Source organism: Coptis chinensis, chromosome 6 (genome assembly GCF_015680905.1).
Source record: "Coptis chinensis isolate HL-2020 chromosome 6, ASM1568090v1, whole genome shotgun sequence".
NCBI classification, from domain to species: domain Eukaryota; kingdom Viridiplantae; phylum Streptophyta; class Magnoliopsida; order Ranunculales; family Ranunculaceae; genus Coptis; species Coptis chinensis.
In genome coordinates this window covers 91,103,252-91,121,641 of record NC_141461.1, presented here as the reverse complement: position 1 = coordinate 91,121,641, position 18,390 = coordinate 91,103,252, and the positions used below count along the sequence as shown (strand labels likewise).

Below are 18,390 nucleotides of genomic sequence, written 5' to 3'. Positions count from 1 at the left end.
GGAAAGTTGTGGCTTTCTCAAGAAAGCTATATTGATAAGGTGTCGAAGAGATTCAACATGGATTAAATGTCGTCGGTCAGTTGTCTGCTTGGTGGCCAATTCCGCATGACCAATGCTAAGTGTCCGAAGAAAGAAATGCAAAAGATTCCTTATACATCTGCAGTAGGCAACATGATGTATATGCAACGGTGCGTACAAGACCGGATATTGCTTGTGTCGTGGGTGCTGTAAGCCATTTTCTGTCGAATCCGGGTAAAGACTATTGAGAAGGTGTTAAGTAGATATGGAGATATCTAAAGGGCACTTCCAAAGCGCGTATGTGTTTAGTTTGGAGTAAAACCTTACTTAAAGGCTACACAAATGCAAACATGGTAGGTGATGTCGACTCAATGAAGTCCACTTCCGGTTATATGTTTATATTTGCAAGGGTGACAGTTTCTTGGCAATCAAAGTTGCAAAAATGTGTTGCCCTTTCTACTACAAAAACTGAGTATATTGCAGCCACTGAGTGTTGCAAAGAGATGCTATGGATGAAGAGGTTCTTCAATAAACTAGAGCTAAAACAGAAACAGCTTGTGGTACTGTGCGATAGTCAAAGCACCATCCATTTGTGCAAGAATCCGAGTTTTCATTCTAAATCCAAACACATACATGTATGTTATCATTGGATTAAAGAAGTTCTCGAAGATAAGCGATTATGCATTATATTGAGAAGATCCATACCGAAAAAAATGGATTAGATATGATGACCAAAGTTTTGTCGAAGGGCAAGTTTGATGTTTGTTGTGCTACCACCGGATTGGTAGCACACTCCTCATATTGATTTGGTAATGTGTGGAGGTATCCCCCCTCATGATTCGGGAGGGGGAGATTGTTGGGTGGTCCCTCACCATGTGAAAATTGGGTAAAAACTGTTCGGGAGCACCATAAGGGCGCACGCCCTTGGATATGCCTTGTGTGAAGGGCGCACACCCTAATGAGGTGAGTACGCCAAGACATGAGTACTGATAGGAGGATCACTATAGGGGCGAACGCCCTCGAACATGCCTTGCGAGAGGGGCACATGCCCCCATGGCTTTGCACAGCCTGGCAAAGTTATAGTTTTTTGCAGATGAACCGAAATTTTGTTTAATTTTACACCGAAATTTCATAATACTATATAAAAGAAGTTAAGGTTTTGACCCATAACATATGATAGAGATAAACCAATTTTGAGAGCAACCAAAATTGAAAAAAAAACCCTTGGAAAGAGATAAAGCTTGTAACATGTGGAAGTAGGTATCATTGGCATATCCTATGTCTCATTTTCGATTGGAGTTTAGAGTGTCCACATACAAGCTATCTTAGCAAGGATCCATTGGTATCCTTTTCCCCAACATGAACAACTTCAACTTAATGTTTGAGATGTCTGTAACAACCCGCCTCATCCTACCACGTCGATACTGTCCCCAATTAACCACTGCGAACATCCGACAGTGTGGGGTTTTTGGACTTCGAGCAATAGCTTCTCAGGAGGTCACCCATCTTTGAACTACTCCTGCCGAAGCACGCTTAACTGCGGAGTTCCTATGAAATCCACAGCCAAACATTCTGGAAAAAGTCTCAACGTTAGGATTTGGATGATCAATTACTCATAGTCATGATCTTTAGACAGCTGTCTAAGCGAAGTGAAATCACACCATAGCGCAACCGTCACCCAAACCCGGACTAGACGACTTTCCATCATACCCCTCCTTGGGCCATACCCAGAAGTATCACAATGTCACTGCTGTTAAAGTCTTTGTTTATGCAAACAACGCACATGTCCTTCCAGAAACTAGGTATATTATTTGACAAGGATTGAAGACTAACGCTAATTTTCTTTATCCATAGAATGTTGGCTTTGTCTGCTAAAACCCATATGTCTAATTGATCAGGAAAGACTGTCGTGAAGCATGGCAATCCATTAACCTCTGACGATAAAAAACATGTCGTACATTTTGGCATGGTAGGTTGGAAGCCCTTTCTTTGTAAATTCATTATTTTCAACATCCAGCGAGCAAATGTCGTCTTTTAGATTATATAGGTGTAACTGCGGAGCCAAGGGGGCAGTGGTACACTGCTCACCCTCAACTTCTTAAAATAAAAGTTTTTTTTTTTTTTTTTTTTTGATAATACTCAAAAAAGTAACTACCATATATATGAATACGGTTTTGTTACTAAAACCTCACGTGTGACCAAAATAAAAATCTATTTCCCCTAACTAACGTGAGAAAGCTCATGATCTCTAATTTTATGTATTTTGAGAAACAACACTTTCGGCAAGTGTTTTTCTTTGTTTGAAAAAACAAAAGAGATGAAAGAGAAAAAAAGAGTAATAACACTCTCAACTCTCAAGTCTCCGTCCCAATAACTCATATGTATATTTATTGGTATGTTTTCTAAACCTTAATTCCCCAAACTCTTATTTTTTTAGTTTTTTTGTTAATGAATTTTATTAATTATAATTCAATTTTGTATGAAATGAATTCGATCTATCGAGCGGTTACTCGAGTCCATTACAATTTTAATTTGTTGCATAGATTTTTTTGATTGTCAATTGTAATGAATTTATTACTTTTGAATCTACTTAAGGCAGTGATTGGAATTTCGGGATTGAATGAAAATGAAAACAATTAAAATAAACGCTAAAGTGACGACAAAAAAAATGTACTAGCAGTGTCTAAACATGTACAGTTTAAAAAAATGGTGGGATCATAAACCATATTGGCACAACAAGCTAGCTTGAAAATCCAAATTTTGCTTACCCACTATAGATTTTTGACAAAGCGGAAACATGAGAATTATATTCCCAATCTAGAATTTGTAAACGCTTTATAAGTCTGTAACACCATTTTTTGCTATTAATATTAATTACTTTTTAGCCAAAAAAAATGTCTAAACATTGTACAATATTCTTTATTGTGCCCTAAGTGCTTATGTTTTTTCCTAATGCCTTTTGGACTATTTTCCTTACAATTCCAAAGAATTCATTGCTTTTTTTCATTTGTGGAATTTTAAAGTGGTTTCCATAAGCATATATATTTGTAAGAAACATATATTTGTAGGCACTTTTTTCCCAAGTTCTTAATTTTCCAAAGCTAAATGTCCGTGTATTTATTTATTTTCTCCTAAATCATTTCATTAAGCAATCTAGTCTTTTGTAATTCCAAAATTTACATGTCTTTTGTGATGGGATTCGAATTGTGTGTGTGTTTTTTTTTTTACTTTTAAAAAATATGCAAGGGAAAACAAAAATTCTACAAATTGGGTGTTATCTTATTTTAGTTTTTTTTTATAGTGATTAGTTGTGGCTCACCCTCACCCAATTTTCTGGCTCCACCACTGTGTACCAGCCAATACAATTTTTTTTCTGCAAAAACTGGTTGCGTCAATTCACTGACGATAAAATTATAAATAGGATATTCCATAGTAATTTCTTTTCATTTCTTATTCCCGATAAGCATAATCCATGGTTCAAGATTTTGGATCTCCGGAATTCCGACAAATCCAAAAACCGGAATTCCGACAGTTACTCCATTTTATTTCAAGTACATTCTGAAATTTCTATTTTTTCGATTCTTAATCTGAAATTTCGAATTTCTCAAAAACCGTACTATTGGGCGGAATTCTGAAAATTCCGTCGAAATCATGGCATAATCACATGCTCGTACTGAATACGTACACTTTATACTTTCTATTGTTGTCATAAACAAGGCCGAAAATATCGGTCGATTTTTCAAAAAATCACCGATATATATCGTTTTTTCAGCAATCCGACTTCGAAAAATCCGAAATATCGGTTCCAAAAATTTAATATTTTTTAAACCGATATAAAGATATATATTGGCGATATATTCTGACATATTTCGATATATTCGATATATATATCGTTTGACTTGGTTGGATAGTTTGACTTTTGACCGATTTTGTTGACTGTTGACCGATATATCCCGATATATATTGGCGATATTTCTGATATATTCTGATTTTTCGTTTTTTTTAATATTATCACCAAAATGGACAAAAACGATTTATCTCTCCGACATATTGATATATCCGATATATATCTTTTTTTGGCCCCTCCGATATATCCTAATATCCCGAAAAATTGGGCCTTGGTCATAAATAAGAGCCCAATTGCAACGAAGCGCAAACCGAGTAGTTGAAATTCTACAAGTCATAGTTGGTCTAGGAAGTCTTGTACATACATTGACGGTACGTAACATGGTTACAAACATAAAGAAAATTCGAGCCCCATTGAAGGAGAAATAGACCATTACAACCAGCTACCAATGATACAGTCATATCAATCCGAACATCAGTAACCAAATCGAACTTCTCTATATTCACAGTTTCGCCTCCTAATATGATGGAGACGTGCTCCTTTTCCGTGTGGCCAAAGTTTGAGGCTTCAAATTTAATTTCTCCTTTAGAATAGAAAGCGAACGGTGAAAATGTACATTCACAAAATTATTGTTAGATATTAATGAGAGCCAAAGCTTGCATACAGTCTTTAATCTGACGAGATCTTTTGCGGGAATTTTTGTTAATATGTCTACGATTATAATGCGATAAAGGCGTAGTTTTAACCTCAGTATGATCATACTTTTTAGGCCGATTATGTGAGTAATAAGTAAGAGTTAACACCGACACGTGTTTTTATGCATTTCGGGTTTCAAAGTCCATTGTAATGCGAGAAATGTGCCACTTTAGCGAGATAAGGAGCAAGGGTCGGTTGCTAAGGAGTTACGTGATTAAAGGCCAAGATTGAAGAAGACAAAGCCTTTCTAAAGCCCGGTCAAAATTTGAAAAGTCGGGGCGTAAACAAAGACATAAAAGTCGGCCCGAACTTAGAGGCCGTATCTTTGGACTCGGACCACCGGAATTGGGCCTACCTTATGTCAAAACGACCCGCTCGAAAGAGCTTTTCAATGGTCCAAGTCTTGACCCAATCAGAGGAGCAGAAGTGGACGAAAAGTCTGTTGAAACCAACTGCAGCTGAAGAGGCCTTTTTGGACTGAAAGAATTGGGTCTCTGGCCCAAAACATGGCTCCAAGCCCATGCACGATTTTTGGATCTGAACATATAAAAACCAAAGCTTAACTCTTTGTTAATGGTAGATAGTTAGACCTAGATTAGAAATTATATTAGTAGCCTCCATTAATTAGTTTTAGATCTTAGTTTTAGAATTTCATTCCCTGTTTTAGATTAAAACTTTAAATCATTGTTCTTTATTAATTAGATAAATAAAATAGTTATTCTTGTCAATTTCGATTTTTGTCATTTACAATTTCTTAAATCTAATTTCAATTCTTGTTATCATTCAATTCTTAGTTATTAATTAAATTTCGATTATTGTTTAGTTAAATTTCATAAAGTTAGAATCTTTGTAATATGTTGTATTCAATTTCAATGGGAAATGATGGTTTGATGAATCAAGGCTAAAACCTCCATTAAGAGGGTTGATGAAGCCTTGATGAAAACTTAGTTAGTTGTATAGTGTAGAAGCGTTGTAGAGTCTATTCCATTCTAGAAGGTCGGTGTTCGCCATGAGAATGGGTGGGCGATTTCTCACATCTTAGTTATAATTGGTAGAAATGTCGTGTTAATTAGGGATTAGAGCGAGCAATTCTTACCGTAAGAACATAAGAATTGGATTACAACGATCTATTCTAGGTGATTAAGTTGGATTCGAGGTGGATTCAATTCTCCTCTAATTCTTTATCTAGATTCAAGAACATTAGTATTTCCATATATTTAAGTAGTGACATTCAACATATTGCTTTTTCATATTGCATCGTAGTATAATTAAAGCCCGTTAAAAAAGCTCTCATGAAATTTTAAGACCGACTAATTAGATTAGAAAACAATTCCATGCTAGAGCACTAGGAGTGGAACGAATTTGTTACTCCACTCTATTTCGATAGAATTGAAAATAGAAAAATCTTTGATAAACATATAGCATCATAATTAGTTTTAGTTTTCTTACGTTTTGAGTTCATCGTTCATTTCGTAGGGAAACTATTCATTTTATCGTTTATCAATGTCCTCATCTATATATTTGTCCGTTGTGAATTTGCACGGACCAACAACAAGAACGTACCTTTGCCCTTTGGAAGAATGAATCGGTCGTAGTACCTTCTTAGCATATCCTTCTTCTGCCTTAAAAAGTGGAGTAAATAATAACTCTTTTGTAATTAGTCTTCTAACGTGGCTACTACTATTTGTGTGAAGCATGTACAGCACAAAATTGGTACATTTTTTGTCTACTCATGTACTCTACCACGCAGCAGTTTCCAATGAATGAACCCGACGGGCCCGGCTTTGGCTAAACGTATTTGATGAAGCGTTGACTACGTTTTTTCGTGACGATCAAATAAGCTAATGCTAACCTTTTAAGTAATGCAATGGTAAATTTTTGACAACACCAATTATCTCTCAGCAGCCTTCCAGACAATCCGTTAGTGATTCAAACTGTTTGTGTACACTGGTGAGGTTTAGCATTAACTTTGTCACATAACTACTCATTAGTTAACCTAAATTGAAACACAATCCAATTTAAATAAGTTATCAGAAATTTTATTTTCATAACACATCTCAATTACTAATTTAAGTCAGTATTCATTGATCAGAAGATACATAGAAAGTCAACTGTTCAATAGCGAGTGTATGTAGTTCCTATAGTTCACCCTTTTTATCAACGATAATGCAAGAAACTTGTCTATAAATACTAGCCATTTGAAGCATATAAGAGCATCTCTAGGTGGTAGTATAACCTGTCTTTTTCTTTATATTTGAAGAAAAAGTTCGGAATATCTCGGAATTCCATCTCTAGGTGGTAGCATTGGACATTGGTAATGTCGCGCTTCATTACAAATGTCACCCAAGCTTTTTTTTTACTTTGACCAGCACCACGCGCGCCACTCCTAATGTCGAGTGCTCCAACGAGAAAAAAAACGGGCAAAAAGCGGCTAGATTTCTACATCCATATATCTACACTCATCTCCTTCTTCATTTTACATACACTCAACTCAAACATTTTTATCAAACAACTCAACCATTTCACATCAATCCTTAACAAACAACACACACACATTGCCAAAAAATAGATCATGAAGTATGAGATTTTTCCCCTTCAATCTTCATCTTCATCGTCTTCTTCTTCTTCATCTCCTCCAGCGGAAGACTCGGTAGATAGTCTTGATGAAGAATTTGTTAACGTCATGCCCTTTATGAAGCACAATTTGGTTGTACTTGCACAAGCACAAGTACATGCTCCGAAGGCACCACATGGTGGTTCAAAGAAGGGTCGAAAAGTTAAACATAGAAAATATGCTCTAACTTTGGAAATCTTGAAGGACAACTACTTCGTTGATCGTCTTGTCTTTCCGAAAGAGGATTTCAAACGGCGCTTTCGTATGAAAAAATCTTTATTTCTTTACATCTTCAATGATATTCAGACTCATTTTAAGTTCTTTCAGCCTAAAGTTAACAATCACTACACCAAAAGAAGCGTTTACCAACAGTTATAACTGTTACTTATATTTTTACTAACGCTTATATTCGTTAGCTCTGGGGTGTTACAGTCACTTAAGCAAAAATTACTAACGGATATATCCGTTACTAAAATTAATTTTACTAACAAATATATCCGTTACTATAAATATTTGTAACAGATAAATGTCAATCAAATTGGTCGTTTATAACGGATATAAATGTGAGTAAAGTTTGGCGGGCTGTAGTCACTAACGGATGCATTTGTTACATTTCTAATAATTAGTGGGAAAAATGATTTGGTATGTCACGGATATATCCGTTACTAAATTGTAAACCTGGAAAAAAAATAATAATTTCTGGGATCAAATTGTTTCCACCCTGCACTTATAGTTCTAGCCCCAGATCTGATTATTCCATCTTACATAATATATCACACTCCACAACAACAAAAGAATAACAAAAAAAACCAACCAATTAAACTTTATAGAAACAAATCCACCAATCCAAATCCCAATTTACATAGAAACAAAGCCTCCAATCCACCCAAATCCCAATTTACATAAACATAAAAACTAAAGCTAAAGAAGTTTTCCTACTTCCTTCCTTGATTCATTTCAACGACATATACAAACAAACATAAACGAGCAAAGTCACGTTTCATAATCTAGCCTTTCAACATTCCTCCATATTATCTTCAAGTAAAGAGAATGATTTGTTTAAGTAGGAAATGAAGCGTGAGCACATTTAAAAGGCTCCACAGTTGCAGCAAAACAACAACCTGCACAAAGGATAGCTTTTGGCCTCAAAAAGGAGAGAGAAATCGAAAAAATGGCAACAAGTAACAACCTCTCAATAGGCAATACAATTTGGGTAAACGCCAAAGCAAAAAACTGTTTTAAGACCACTTACCTACCCTTGAGCAATCATTCTTGTAAGAGTAAGAAAACTTCTGCATCATATCTAAAGCCTCGGCATATTGTCACCATTATACTCCAACTTAACCCATGAGTACTTGCATTGTAGTTTCTGAAAAAGAACCCAACACAAAACCAACCCCTAACAATCACAACACAACCAAAATACTAGTCCCATTACAACATAATAGGCATATAGGTTCTAGTTGTATAGTTTCAATACATAATGGTATTCTTGCTAATCTCAAACATGTAGAAGGAGCTAGGTGAATAAATAGCAACAAAAGGAGGGATTAGTAATAAGATGACAGGAGAGAATATAACAAATACCTTCCCCTACTACTGATTGCATGCTCTCTAGACGGACATCACAAACATCACTTCACGGGAGGTAAAGGATTGCAACCCACACTCTGCATAAGCCGTCCAACAAAATCTTTAAATCCAGTAAAACTCGGCGCCTATCGAGGGTTTTATGCTTATAGTTCAAGGTGTATTTTGTGTGTGCCCATTCGAAAGAAACTTCGGTACAAATAAATCTGAGACCAATTTTTAAGCCACTTTTAGCGGACATATCTATATCGAAGGTAAATGTGAAAGTCGCGGAAATACCTTGCTATATTAACCACATTCAAGAGAGGAAAGGAAGGATTATTTTGGTGCAAATGTCAAGATGTCCGAACTAGAACCGGGTGAGAGCAACGGTTCAAGCCAATGGCGTCCTCATATCCTTGCAACATCAAGCGGAAGCCACCTAAGTACACAAATTTCATTAGTTATCAGAAAAGAAAAAGGGGAATAGCCGTTATGAAACGGCATACGAAGCTCTTGGATGCATTTGCTAGTCACTTCTGGTGAATATAAAAGAAATGACAGAGTTAACTAATGTGAAGATGGTCCAAAGAAGCAAGAACAAGATACTATGTACAAGAAGTTGCATGCAACAAGATACAATATCTGCATAAGCTAAGAAAATATATTAAACAAACCCCAAGAGCAAGTTGGTAGGGTATCGATTTCTAACGAACCCAAGAACTACACATTTGTCTTTGCAAACCAAAACATATTTAAGGCTATCGACCACTTAATTAAGAAACCTAAATACCCTCGAGTAATCATTCGTAAGTGTAAGGAAATTTCGTGTCATATCTAAAGCCTTGGCATATTGTCCCTATTGTACTCCAACCCATGAGCACTATCATTATATTAGCACCAAAGATTAATTCAATATTAAAATATCAAATTCAGCTCCAACAAGAGAATCCTTTTTCTACAACAAACTACCCACTTCCATTCAGGAACCCCATATTTAATATAACTAAGCTTGCAAATGATAAGATATTAAGTAGAGAACTTCCAAATACCTCTATCAAGTTTTAACTTCCAGCAAAAAGGCATGTACAACCAATATAACTTGAGTGAAAATAAACAACCAACCTCACACTAGAATTCACGAGATCTCTAATTTCTAATTTGACTTACTAAGTAATTTACTTTGAAGGTGCATTAATACACTACGAGGGAAATCCACACTAGCTCCTTTGTGACTCACCACTTACTAAGAAACTAAACACTAAGATGCAAAAGAAAGATGGGCGCATCTAAATGCATAAGAAATACACATACACAAGGTTGACTCTACAATGACATTCGCTATATGGAAACATATATGTTACCTTAATAGAATATGTGAGATATGAAACCTCCATTACTATGAGAAAGATGGCAGAAATTATGTCTTGTGACCAATCTTGTCCATTTTCTTCGACCAAACTCGTAGAGAGCAAACGAAACATTCATGGAGTAAGGATTTCAGAGACTAACAACTCCATTGACACAATAACATGCAAATAAATCAACTGGAAAGCCGATGAATTAGTACATGCCTAAACTCAACACTAAGGCTCAACAAAGTGGAGGATAGTCGGTTAGTCACCCTTGAAGTCTAAAATTTGCGACAACTAACACGGACTCAAAAAGGGAAAGGGAAATAATTTAAGGCTGTGATTGTATCTTTACCATGGAGACGTCGGGGAATCGAAAAAACATCGGTAATTTAATTAGTGTCTATATGGCAAGAAGTGATCCAACTGGGAAGAAAAGAAAATGAAGCCATATATGATGGAGGTATATAGAGTAGGAACCGTTAGAGGCATAGAATAACAAAGAGGTTCTATTCACAGGAAGATAAAGACATCTTTCAATAAAAAAAATGATAAAAATAGAACAAAATAACGGGACAAACTGTCATTCTAATAATTTTTTGAGGTTATTCATATTCCCAAATTCTATATATGTATGTCCGAAACTATGCTCAAACCAAGCCTCCACATCATAAAATTTTACTCTTAATGCAATTTTAAAAAGGAATTGCCGATTAAAACATACTTTAAATACAATAATATACACCAATATATAGATAGCAAAAATTATCAACTCAGATATTACTCTTTGAAACAAGTGTTACTCTGCATATGATCCGGTTGAGTTATCATCAATGTCACATCTAATCCCCATTTCGATTTGCTACTAATCCAGCAATGAAGGACCATAACTTGCATCGAGGATTTCACGAAACCGATTTTCTTCGGAACCTTTGTTTTTATGACACCTCACAAAAAACCTTATTTGAGAGTTCCCAAATCTCTTGGGAAACTTTTGAGATGCAACTACCAAGTTAAAATTAGAAGAAATTGGATCATGAAGTTTCAAGACTATCAAGTGTACCATGTCAATATAGACATTACCTACTATGTCCTAACTCACACCACCTAGTAACCTCCTTCAAACTTGGAGTCACTATATCAGCCATTGAGAGATGGCGAGAAGCTCCTCCTTGCAATACAGGTCTACAATGTTAGACTGTGAGCCCTGCACAACCTGAAAATGCACAAAAATGCTACTCATGTAGTTAATTTCTTGAAACAACACCTCTAGTTGTATTAAATGGATGGGTAAAGCAGTGGATCAGCTCTTTGCAGTCATGTTGACCCACTGGAAAGTAGAAAATAAAGCCACTTAATTGTTTAATAAGGGGTATATTCATTAGGATATTCATGGTGCCTTAGAGTCTTAGGTGCATATATAGTCGTGAAAATATGAGGGGAAGGGAGTTCCCCGCGGCAGCAAATCCTTGTAGCTTATTGGTTTCCACAACACATACCTACCGCGGAACAGTTCTCATGGTGGAAAGATACCACAGTGATTAAGCAGAAAAAGATGATTTCATCTACAGTTCGTTCCGGTGCCTTCCTGCTGCAAGGTTGCCAATGCTACGAAAAATTATTACCGTCACCAGGAAATATCATTCTCCCATCTATATCTAAAAGATGTGCACTTGGGTTTCAATGTTCAATACTAAATTCGAATTGGGTTTCAAGGTACTCGAGCGATTTTTTATTTAATTACACTTCGTAAAGTGAATGTTGGGTATATTGATGATGAGAACACGGGAGAAAAAACTATGGACTTCATGCCAAAATTGATTGTTTGTGGTGGTAGTAAGGTTGTGCTTAATTTAAAACTGTTTAATCCCTTAACCAAGAGGCCATTGTTTATTTGAAAGAATAACGGAGAGAAAATGTAAGGAAAGGGAAGAAGACGACTGACTTTTTTTTCTCTCTTTGGGGTGCTTCTTGGGACACATGTGGAATAACCTTTATTGTGTTGTGTTACCCTTTTACGAAATAGGTGCTAATCCCAAAAGTCGGGGATGCGAATACCAGTGCCCTGATCCACATGACATGTAAAATGATATGAACCCCTATCCCTCCCTCCCTCCCCCTCCCCCCTGTGCGCGCACATACGACCAGCACCAGCACCAACACAAATCGAAAAAACAAAAAGCATAGATAAAAATAAAAATCAATTTCAGATGCAAGTAACTACAATATTTGGAAATAACAAAAAAACTACAAAAGAAAGAAAGAAGAAGACAATACAAACATGAGGGTATTAGGGCATACCACAATATTTGGAAATAACAAAAAAACTACAAAAGAAAGAAAGAAGAAGACAATACAAACATGAGGGTATTAGGGCATACCAATACTGACGTTCATCTTCATCAAGTTTAATCCTTCTGATGTTCACTTCCGCACGCTCAAGCCCTAAAAGTTAGAGACATAGCTATTTGAAACACAAGTAGCAAAGAGAGAAAGCACCAATATTAAATGTAATTCCCACATTTGATTAAATTACCCTGTGATTCGGCTTCCATTTCTATCTCGGAATCCTGCTCCAAACAACTTGTAGGCCGGAGGAGAGGCAAAGCTCCGTGTAGCAAGTAGAGGAGCCGCTGAAGTTTGACATTTAGATTGGGTTCCTCACATCTGGACTGTACACAAATAGGACGTTGGTATTCTCCAAAAAGTACTACCAGAAATTAAAAAGTAACAGAAGCAAAAAGCAAAAGTCCACACCACCACTATATTCGCTCGCAAGCAAGCCTTGCAAATTTCAATTTCCACAGCACACAGGATTCTCAATTTGCTCTGTTTTTTCAGGGTACCTGTTATACTCCATACAGAAACCAAAATTTTTAAATAAGCTCATTATATAATTATACACAAAATTATCATTTAGCCATATATAAAATTCAGGAAAAAAAAAAGTATATGCACTTTTGAACTGTGCAAATTCCCATTTTGAAACTCTTGGTCTTCTATGTCCTAACAAATTACATTTAGGGAGTTACAACAGTAAAGAGTAGTGCAAACACAAATTTTCATCAATGCATCAAAACAACACATTACGCAGTTATGAAAATTACAAATTACTCTAGATTGAAAATAGATTTCTAGTTAATAGATGTCAGTAATTATTTAAAGATCAAATTACCAATTCTTGATGCAAGGATGGCAGTAACGTTTTGTGCAATTGGAACAAAAGACAACAGCATGTTTGTTGTTTCGCTGACATTGGTGACGCATTAGACTGCCATCGCTGAGTTTTACCCTTACCAAAAGAAGTTCCAATACTATCAGTGGCGATTCTGCAATAAAAAATTCTAGAAATCAGTTCAACTGGAAAAAACAAAACAATAAAATTCAAAATTTCAATCAATTGAAACCAAAACAAGTCATGAATTTCTGATTCTCCACTTAAAATCAATATACATCCGAATTTATCTGTGGATAAAAGCAACAACATCAGCATGACCTATTAATTCTTCTAGACCTTGATTTTATAATAGTAGGGAAAATTTCATTAGATCAGATTATGAAGAAGTTTAAAAGGAAAATTGAAAAGAATAAAAGCCTTAACTAACCTAATAATTGAGCACTTGAAAGAGATGTTCAGGACATGGATAATCCTACTCGAGTGAATCCCACCACTCTCTGCTTCCTCTGATTTCTTTGAGATCCCTCCACATGACCATTGGTTCCAACTAACACCAGATGTTTTTTCAAGTACATATATGTCTAACTCTTTCTATTCCATTCCATTCCATTCCTTTCCACAGTGGACCACTTTCTTTATTTCCTTTCCTTTCCATTAGTAAAATTTTAACAAACACACCCTCAGTTCACCTCATATCCAATGAATTTGAAATTGCTCAATTTCATCATTTCTCAGGTCAACAGCATTGGGGCAATACAAGTAGTTGTCCTTACTATCACTTCGGAATACAAACCTTCCCCACAAAATAATGAAGTTGCCCGCCTCACTTCAAGATTTTTAAAGACCTTCCCCACAAAAGGATGACATGAAGAACAGCCAATAGGGGAATCAACATTTGGGAAATGAGAGTTGCTAGTCAGTTTATCAGCACTCTTAAGCAAGTTACATGCGCCCAATTAGCCTTGAGGCTGCGTCTCAATTCAAGAATCTTGGAACCACAACCACCACTCTTTTGGAGGACAGGGAATGGAACAGCCAACAGTTGTTCTCGACCAACCACATCTGTTAATGAACCTTCTGCTGATTGAGCTCCCTCCCAGTCAGATCTTTTTCTTGAGGCCCTAGTTGCACCCTTGCCATCCGTATCTTAAGTCTTGATTATGAGCTCGTTCAACATACCGTCTCTGAGAAGAATACACTTCATTACCCCCAGGCTAGCGGCCTTCCCTTAGTTCCAGATGGGGAAGCTTCTATGGAAATTGAAAATGGATGTATTGCAATTATCGCTGTTGAAGAAGGCAATGCGATGGGAATAAGTCACGCCATAGTAATGAGGAATATTTCTAGAGAGTCAATATAGAGTAAATGGAAACATTTCTCATAACACATAATGCAGGAATCTTACTAACCTCCACAGGAAGACGATTTGGGCGCTTTGGTTTGCCAACATCAAGGCAGGACATGTACGCAGAATGAGACGGTTCAAATTTCCAACGAAGGACTAAATAGCCAGACAGTGGTCTCAAGAGTTTCCTCTAAACCATCTGCAATTTTTAATGCTAATTTCAGCAGACTAAGGATAAATGTCGAAGCAAAAGTTCTTGAAAGTCTATGCATACAATGTACTGATAGAAGTGGTTAGTAAGAAAATTAATGAGCCGACATTCTTTGCAGTACCAGTCCTACAGTTAGTTACATACTTAGGATGCTCCACAAAATGCTTAGATCAAACAGAATATGCATTGTGTATCACAAAAGACTTACAAATATAGTACCATAAACTTGTGTAGTTTGAAGAAATGTGTCTAAAACTCGTTTCATAGATCAATAGGTAATATAGATATATACTCAACTTAAACAATACAGATTAAATCAAATTCTCATTCAAATACATCTTTTTGTTCATACATTAAGTTGTTGCGTTCTCTGCGTCCAGTTTGACTGTTCAACAAATCACATTGTGAGTAATTTCTTGGAGAGAAGGTGGTGCTGATTGATGTTCTCCCTTGAACAGAGGGAGCCTTTTCAATTATGGACAATGGTATACTTCGACTTTTTGAAGAGAGTCACAAACCATCACGCCCTTCCAAATGCACTTCAGTTTCGGTAGTTCGAGAAAGTACAATGTCTTCAACCTTGGGAGTGTGACAGTATAATCAATTCCAGTACCAGTGTGGTTGCTGTTGCTGCGCCCTTCAACTGGTTCTTCTTCTTCTTCTTCTACAATTACCTCCTCCAATTGCTCACAATTATCAACCCAGATCTGCTCAAGGTTAAGAAGCTGTTGAAGCAACCTAGACGACAATAAAATTTTGATATTATGACAACTCCCGATCACCAAAGTCTTCAAACAAGGAAAAGCTCCGTGTGCTAGGACCTTCTCATATATCTTGCTTAGACTCTGACACGATTGGATATTCATGCTCTCAATCCGTTGTAGGAAGATGCCCTCTTCATCTTCTGGTACTATGAATTCGATTGAATTGCATGACTCAATCCAGAGTTTTCTTAGGTCCTGCTGCGAATCATTTGCAACTTCAAGAAATTGAATGCGTTTCGGAAGTGAGAGGGCATTGGACAAAAATAGACTTCTCTCGTGCTCGAGGTCAGGTCTTCTGTCCATTTTTCCCACCTGAATATAGTACTTTTTTAACCTTTCAAAGTTTTCAAATTCACCATAGGTAATGAAGTCTGACAACTCGTGAAATTGGATATGAAGATTTTCCAATTGTGTCAAGCTTGAAAGATTTTCCAATTGTGTCGAGCTTGAGAGATTTATATCCTCCAATATTAACTCTTGAAGTAAAGAAAACTTGGATATCAATCCCGTGGGGATCATTTCTTTCAATTTAGAATTGCCACTGAGATCAAGGCTTCTGAGGTTGACCAACATTTCCATCCCATGAGGCAGTTCTTCTATGGCCGAATTTGTGAGCTTCAACACTCTCAGTGACCGAAGCTTGGATAGAGAAGGCACTCTAACTAATTTCCTACAATAAATTAAGAGTAACCCACGAAGATTTACCAAATCAGAGACTGATTCTGGTAACGACTCAATACGAGTCCAGGATAAATCGAGAACCGTGAGACTTTTCATGTGCATAAAGAAACCACTTGTGGTATTTAGCTTACGATCCTTATGATAATAACTTTGAGAAATGATGAATGTCGAGAGTTTAGAGCATTTGGGAATAATCGAAATATCTTCTATACAACTATCCATAAAGGAAACCCTCACAAGATCTTCCGACCAATCTTCTTCGTGCGGTATTTCTGTTGATGAAATCCCAGTTCTGACCATGAATTTAGGTTTTGTTTTGGTGATGTAAAGAGCCATATCCCTAATCAAATCATGCATTTTAACACGGTCCCTCTCCTCATCTTCTAAAGAAACTTCTTCTAGCATGCAACAACGCTTTAGTGTATTCAGTATAATATGCCCACGATTCATTTCATCTTCTTTGCTCAATCCCTCGACTAACCCTTCCATAACCCAATACTCAATCAACTCACTAGTGTCGATTTCATAATCTTCAGGGTACAATGCACAATATAAGAAACACTTCTGGTGATTCTCCCTCATTTGATCGTAACTGAATTTCAAACGCTGAATCACCTTCTCCTCCATGGCATTGTTCAAACTTGTAGACTCCTTCAGATCTGATAATGCAACTCGCCACTCAATCTTATCCTTTCTACTCATAGCTCGCCCAATTGTGATGATTGCAAGGGGCAAACCACGACACTCCGCAACAACTTCTTTTGCAATCCCTTCCACGTCGGGAACAAGCTCCTCATCGACATTTACCAAGAACAGTTCCCATGCTTCGTCCTCAGAAAGCTGCTCAACTTTGACATATTTCTGACACAACATTCCTTCGCACACTTCCCTTGACCTGGTAGTCAATAATATCTTGCACCCATTGTCTTTTGTGGGTTTAGGAACTCCAAGAGCCTGTAAATCAAATGCCTCCCACATGTCGTCTAGGATAAGCACAAACTTTCCCTTTCTACGCAATGCACTTAGCAACAATGACGACCCGTGTAGCTTCATCTTGTTCGCAGAAAGATCCAATGTGACTTTTCTTTGCAATCTGATTTTGAAGTTTTGAGCATCAACATCTTTGGATACAGTAACCCACAAAACCCTTTCAAAGGCTTTGTTGTTGCAAGAGCTGGTTACTGATGTTCTTCATAATGGTGGTTTTACCCACGCCACCCATGCCATAGACACCAATTTTCTCAAACTCAACACCCACTATACATTCCCAAACCATCAAAGGATCTTATCAGCAATACTACCAATCAGTGTTGTTGTTGCCATCTCCATTCCCCCAACACGTTAAAGACTCTTCTGAGAAATGACTATCCTCATTTAAGAGATCATCCATCACTTCAACATTTGTTTTCCCAATTTCTTGAACAAAAAATAAATTTCCAACTGTTTTCCGGCTGCTGTTTGAACAACAATCAGGTGTACAAAAATTCCAATTTGTGCATCTTTTTTTCAACAGTTTTGCTTTTGACTTTGGCTTCTTTGTCCACAACATCTGCTTTTATGTATAATAGCCTCAGTGCCCTATCCCACCAATCCAATATGGTTCCAATAGGCCCTTTGTGCACAAAACATTAATACCATGCCTGAATCAATCCGTGCAAATCTAAACAATAAACGATTTGCATACAAATCAGTTTTTCATCATTGGACTTTTATCCTTGTTTACTCTGGCAATTAGTTCTCCTTTTTGGTTCTCTCAATGTCTGAATTTGGTCACTCAGACTTTTGACACCAAACTGATTAAGACCACGAGTCAGTACGCTTCCAACAACTGCTCACAAAACTACTGCTCCATCAACTTCCATACCTGTCATTCTTCAACACATTGGTTGTTAATGAAAGTGATGAGACATGATAGAATATATACTCCAGTAGGATATATGTAAAATACATAACATTAAGTAAAATAGAGAATATGTATAATCTCACTTTGCTTGGGCAGTTGGTTGTTCTCTGAACCTCTAATAACAAGAACCAAAGGAAAACGTTCAAGTACGAACTGGATATCTACACATTTAAAATCATGTAAAGGTGGAGAATTAGCAGCCAAAAAATACA

General features: G+C 36.7%; 1 protein-coding gene across 3 annotated transcripts; it reads right to left on the bottom strand.

The window, feature by feature from the left end:
* Nucleotides 1–7,811: 7,811 nt before the first annotated feature.
* On the bottom strand, nt 7,812–17,321 carry LOC147495353 (disease resistance protein At4g27190-like). Of its 3 annotated transcripts, XM_086563990.1 has the most exons (9): nt 14,684–15,305; nt 13,702–14,560; nt 13,272–13,561; nt 12,854–12,942; nt 12,633–12,768; nt 12,478–12,541; nt 11,180–11,312; nt 8,428–8,600; nt 7,812–8,296 (listed from the first exon to the last, which is right to left on the bottom strand). In XM_086563990.1, exons 3-7 carry the CDS (start codon nt 13,330–13,332, stop codon nt 11,282–11,284), a joined length of 381 nt encoding a protein of 126 aa, XP_086420116.1. In that variant the 5' UTR covers nt 13,333–13,561; nt 13,702–14,560; nt 14,684–15,305; the 3' UTR covers nt 7,812–8,296; nt 8,428–8,600; nt 11,180–11,281. The 3 variants fall into 3 exon arrangements, with proteins under 3 accessions (XP_086420116.1, XP_086420117.1, XP_086420115.1); XM_086563991.1 differs by lacking the exons at nt 7,812–8,296; nt 8,428–8,600 and having other exon boundaries at nt 10,976–11,312; XM_086563989.1 differs by lacking the exons at nt 7,812–8,296; nt 8,428–8,600; nt 11,180–11,312; ... (2 more) ...; nt 12,854–12,942; nt 13,272–13,561 and having other exon boundaries at nt 13,975–14,560; nt 14,684–14,818; nt 15,183–17,321.
* Between the last annotated feature and the right edge of the window lie 1,069 nt (nt 17,322–18,390).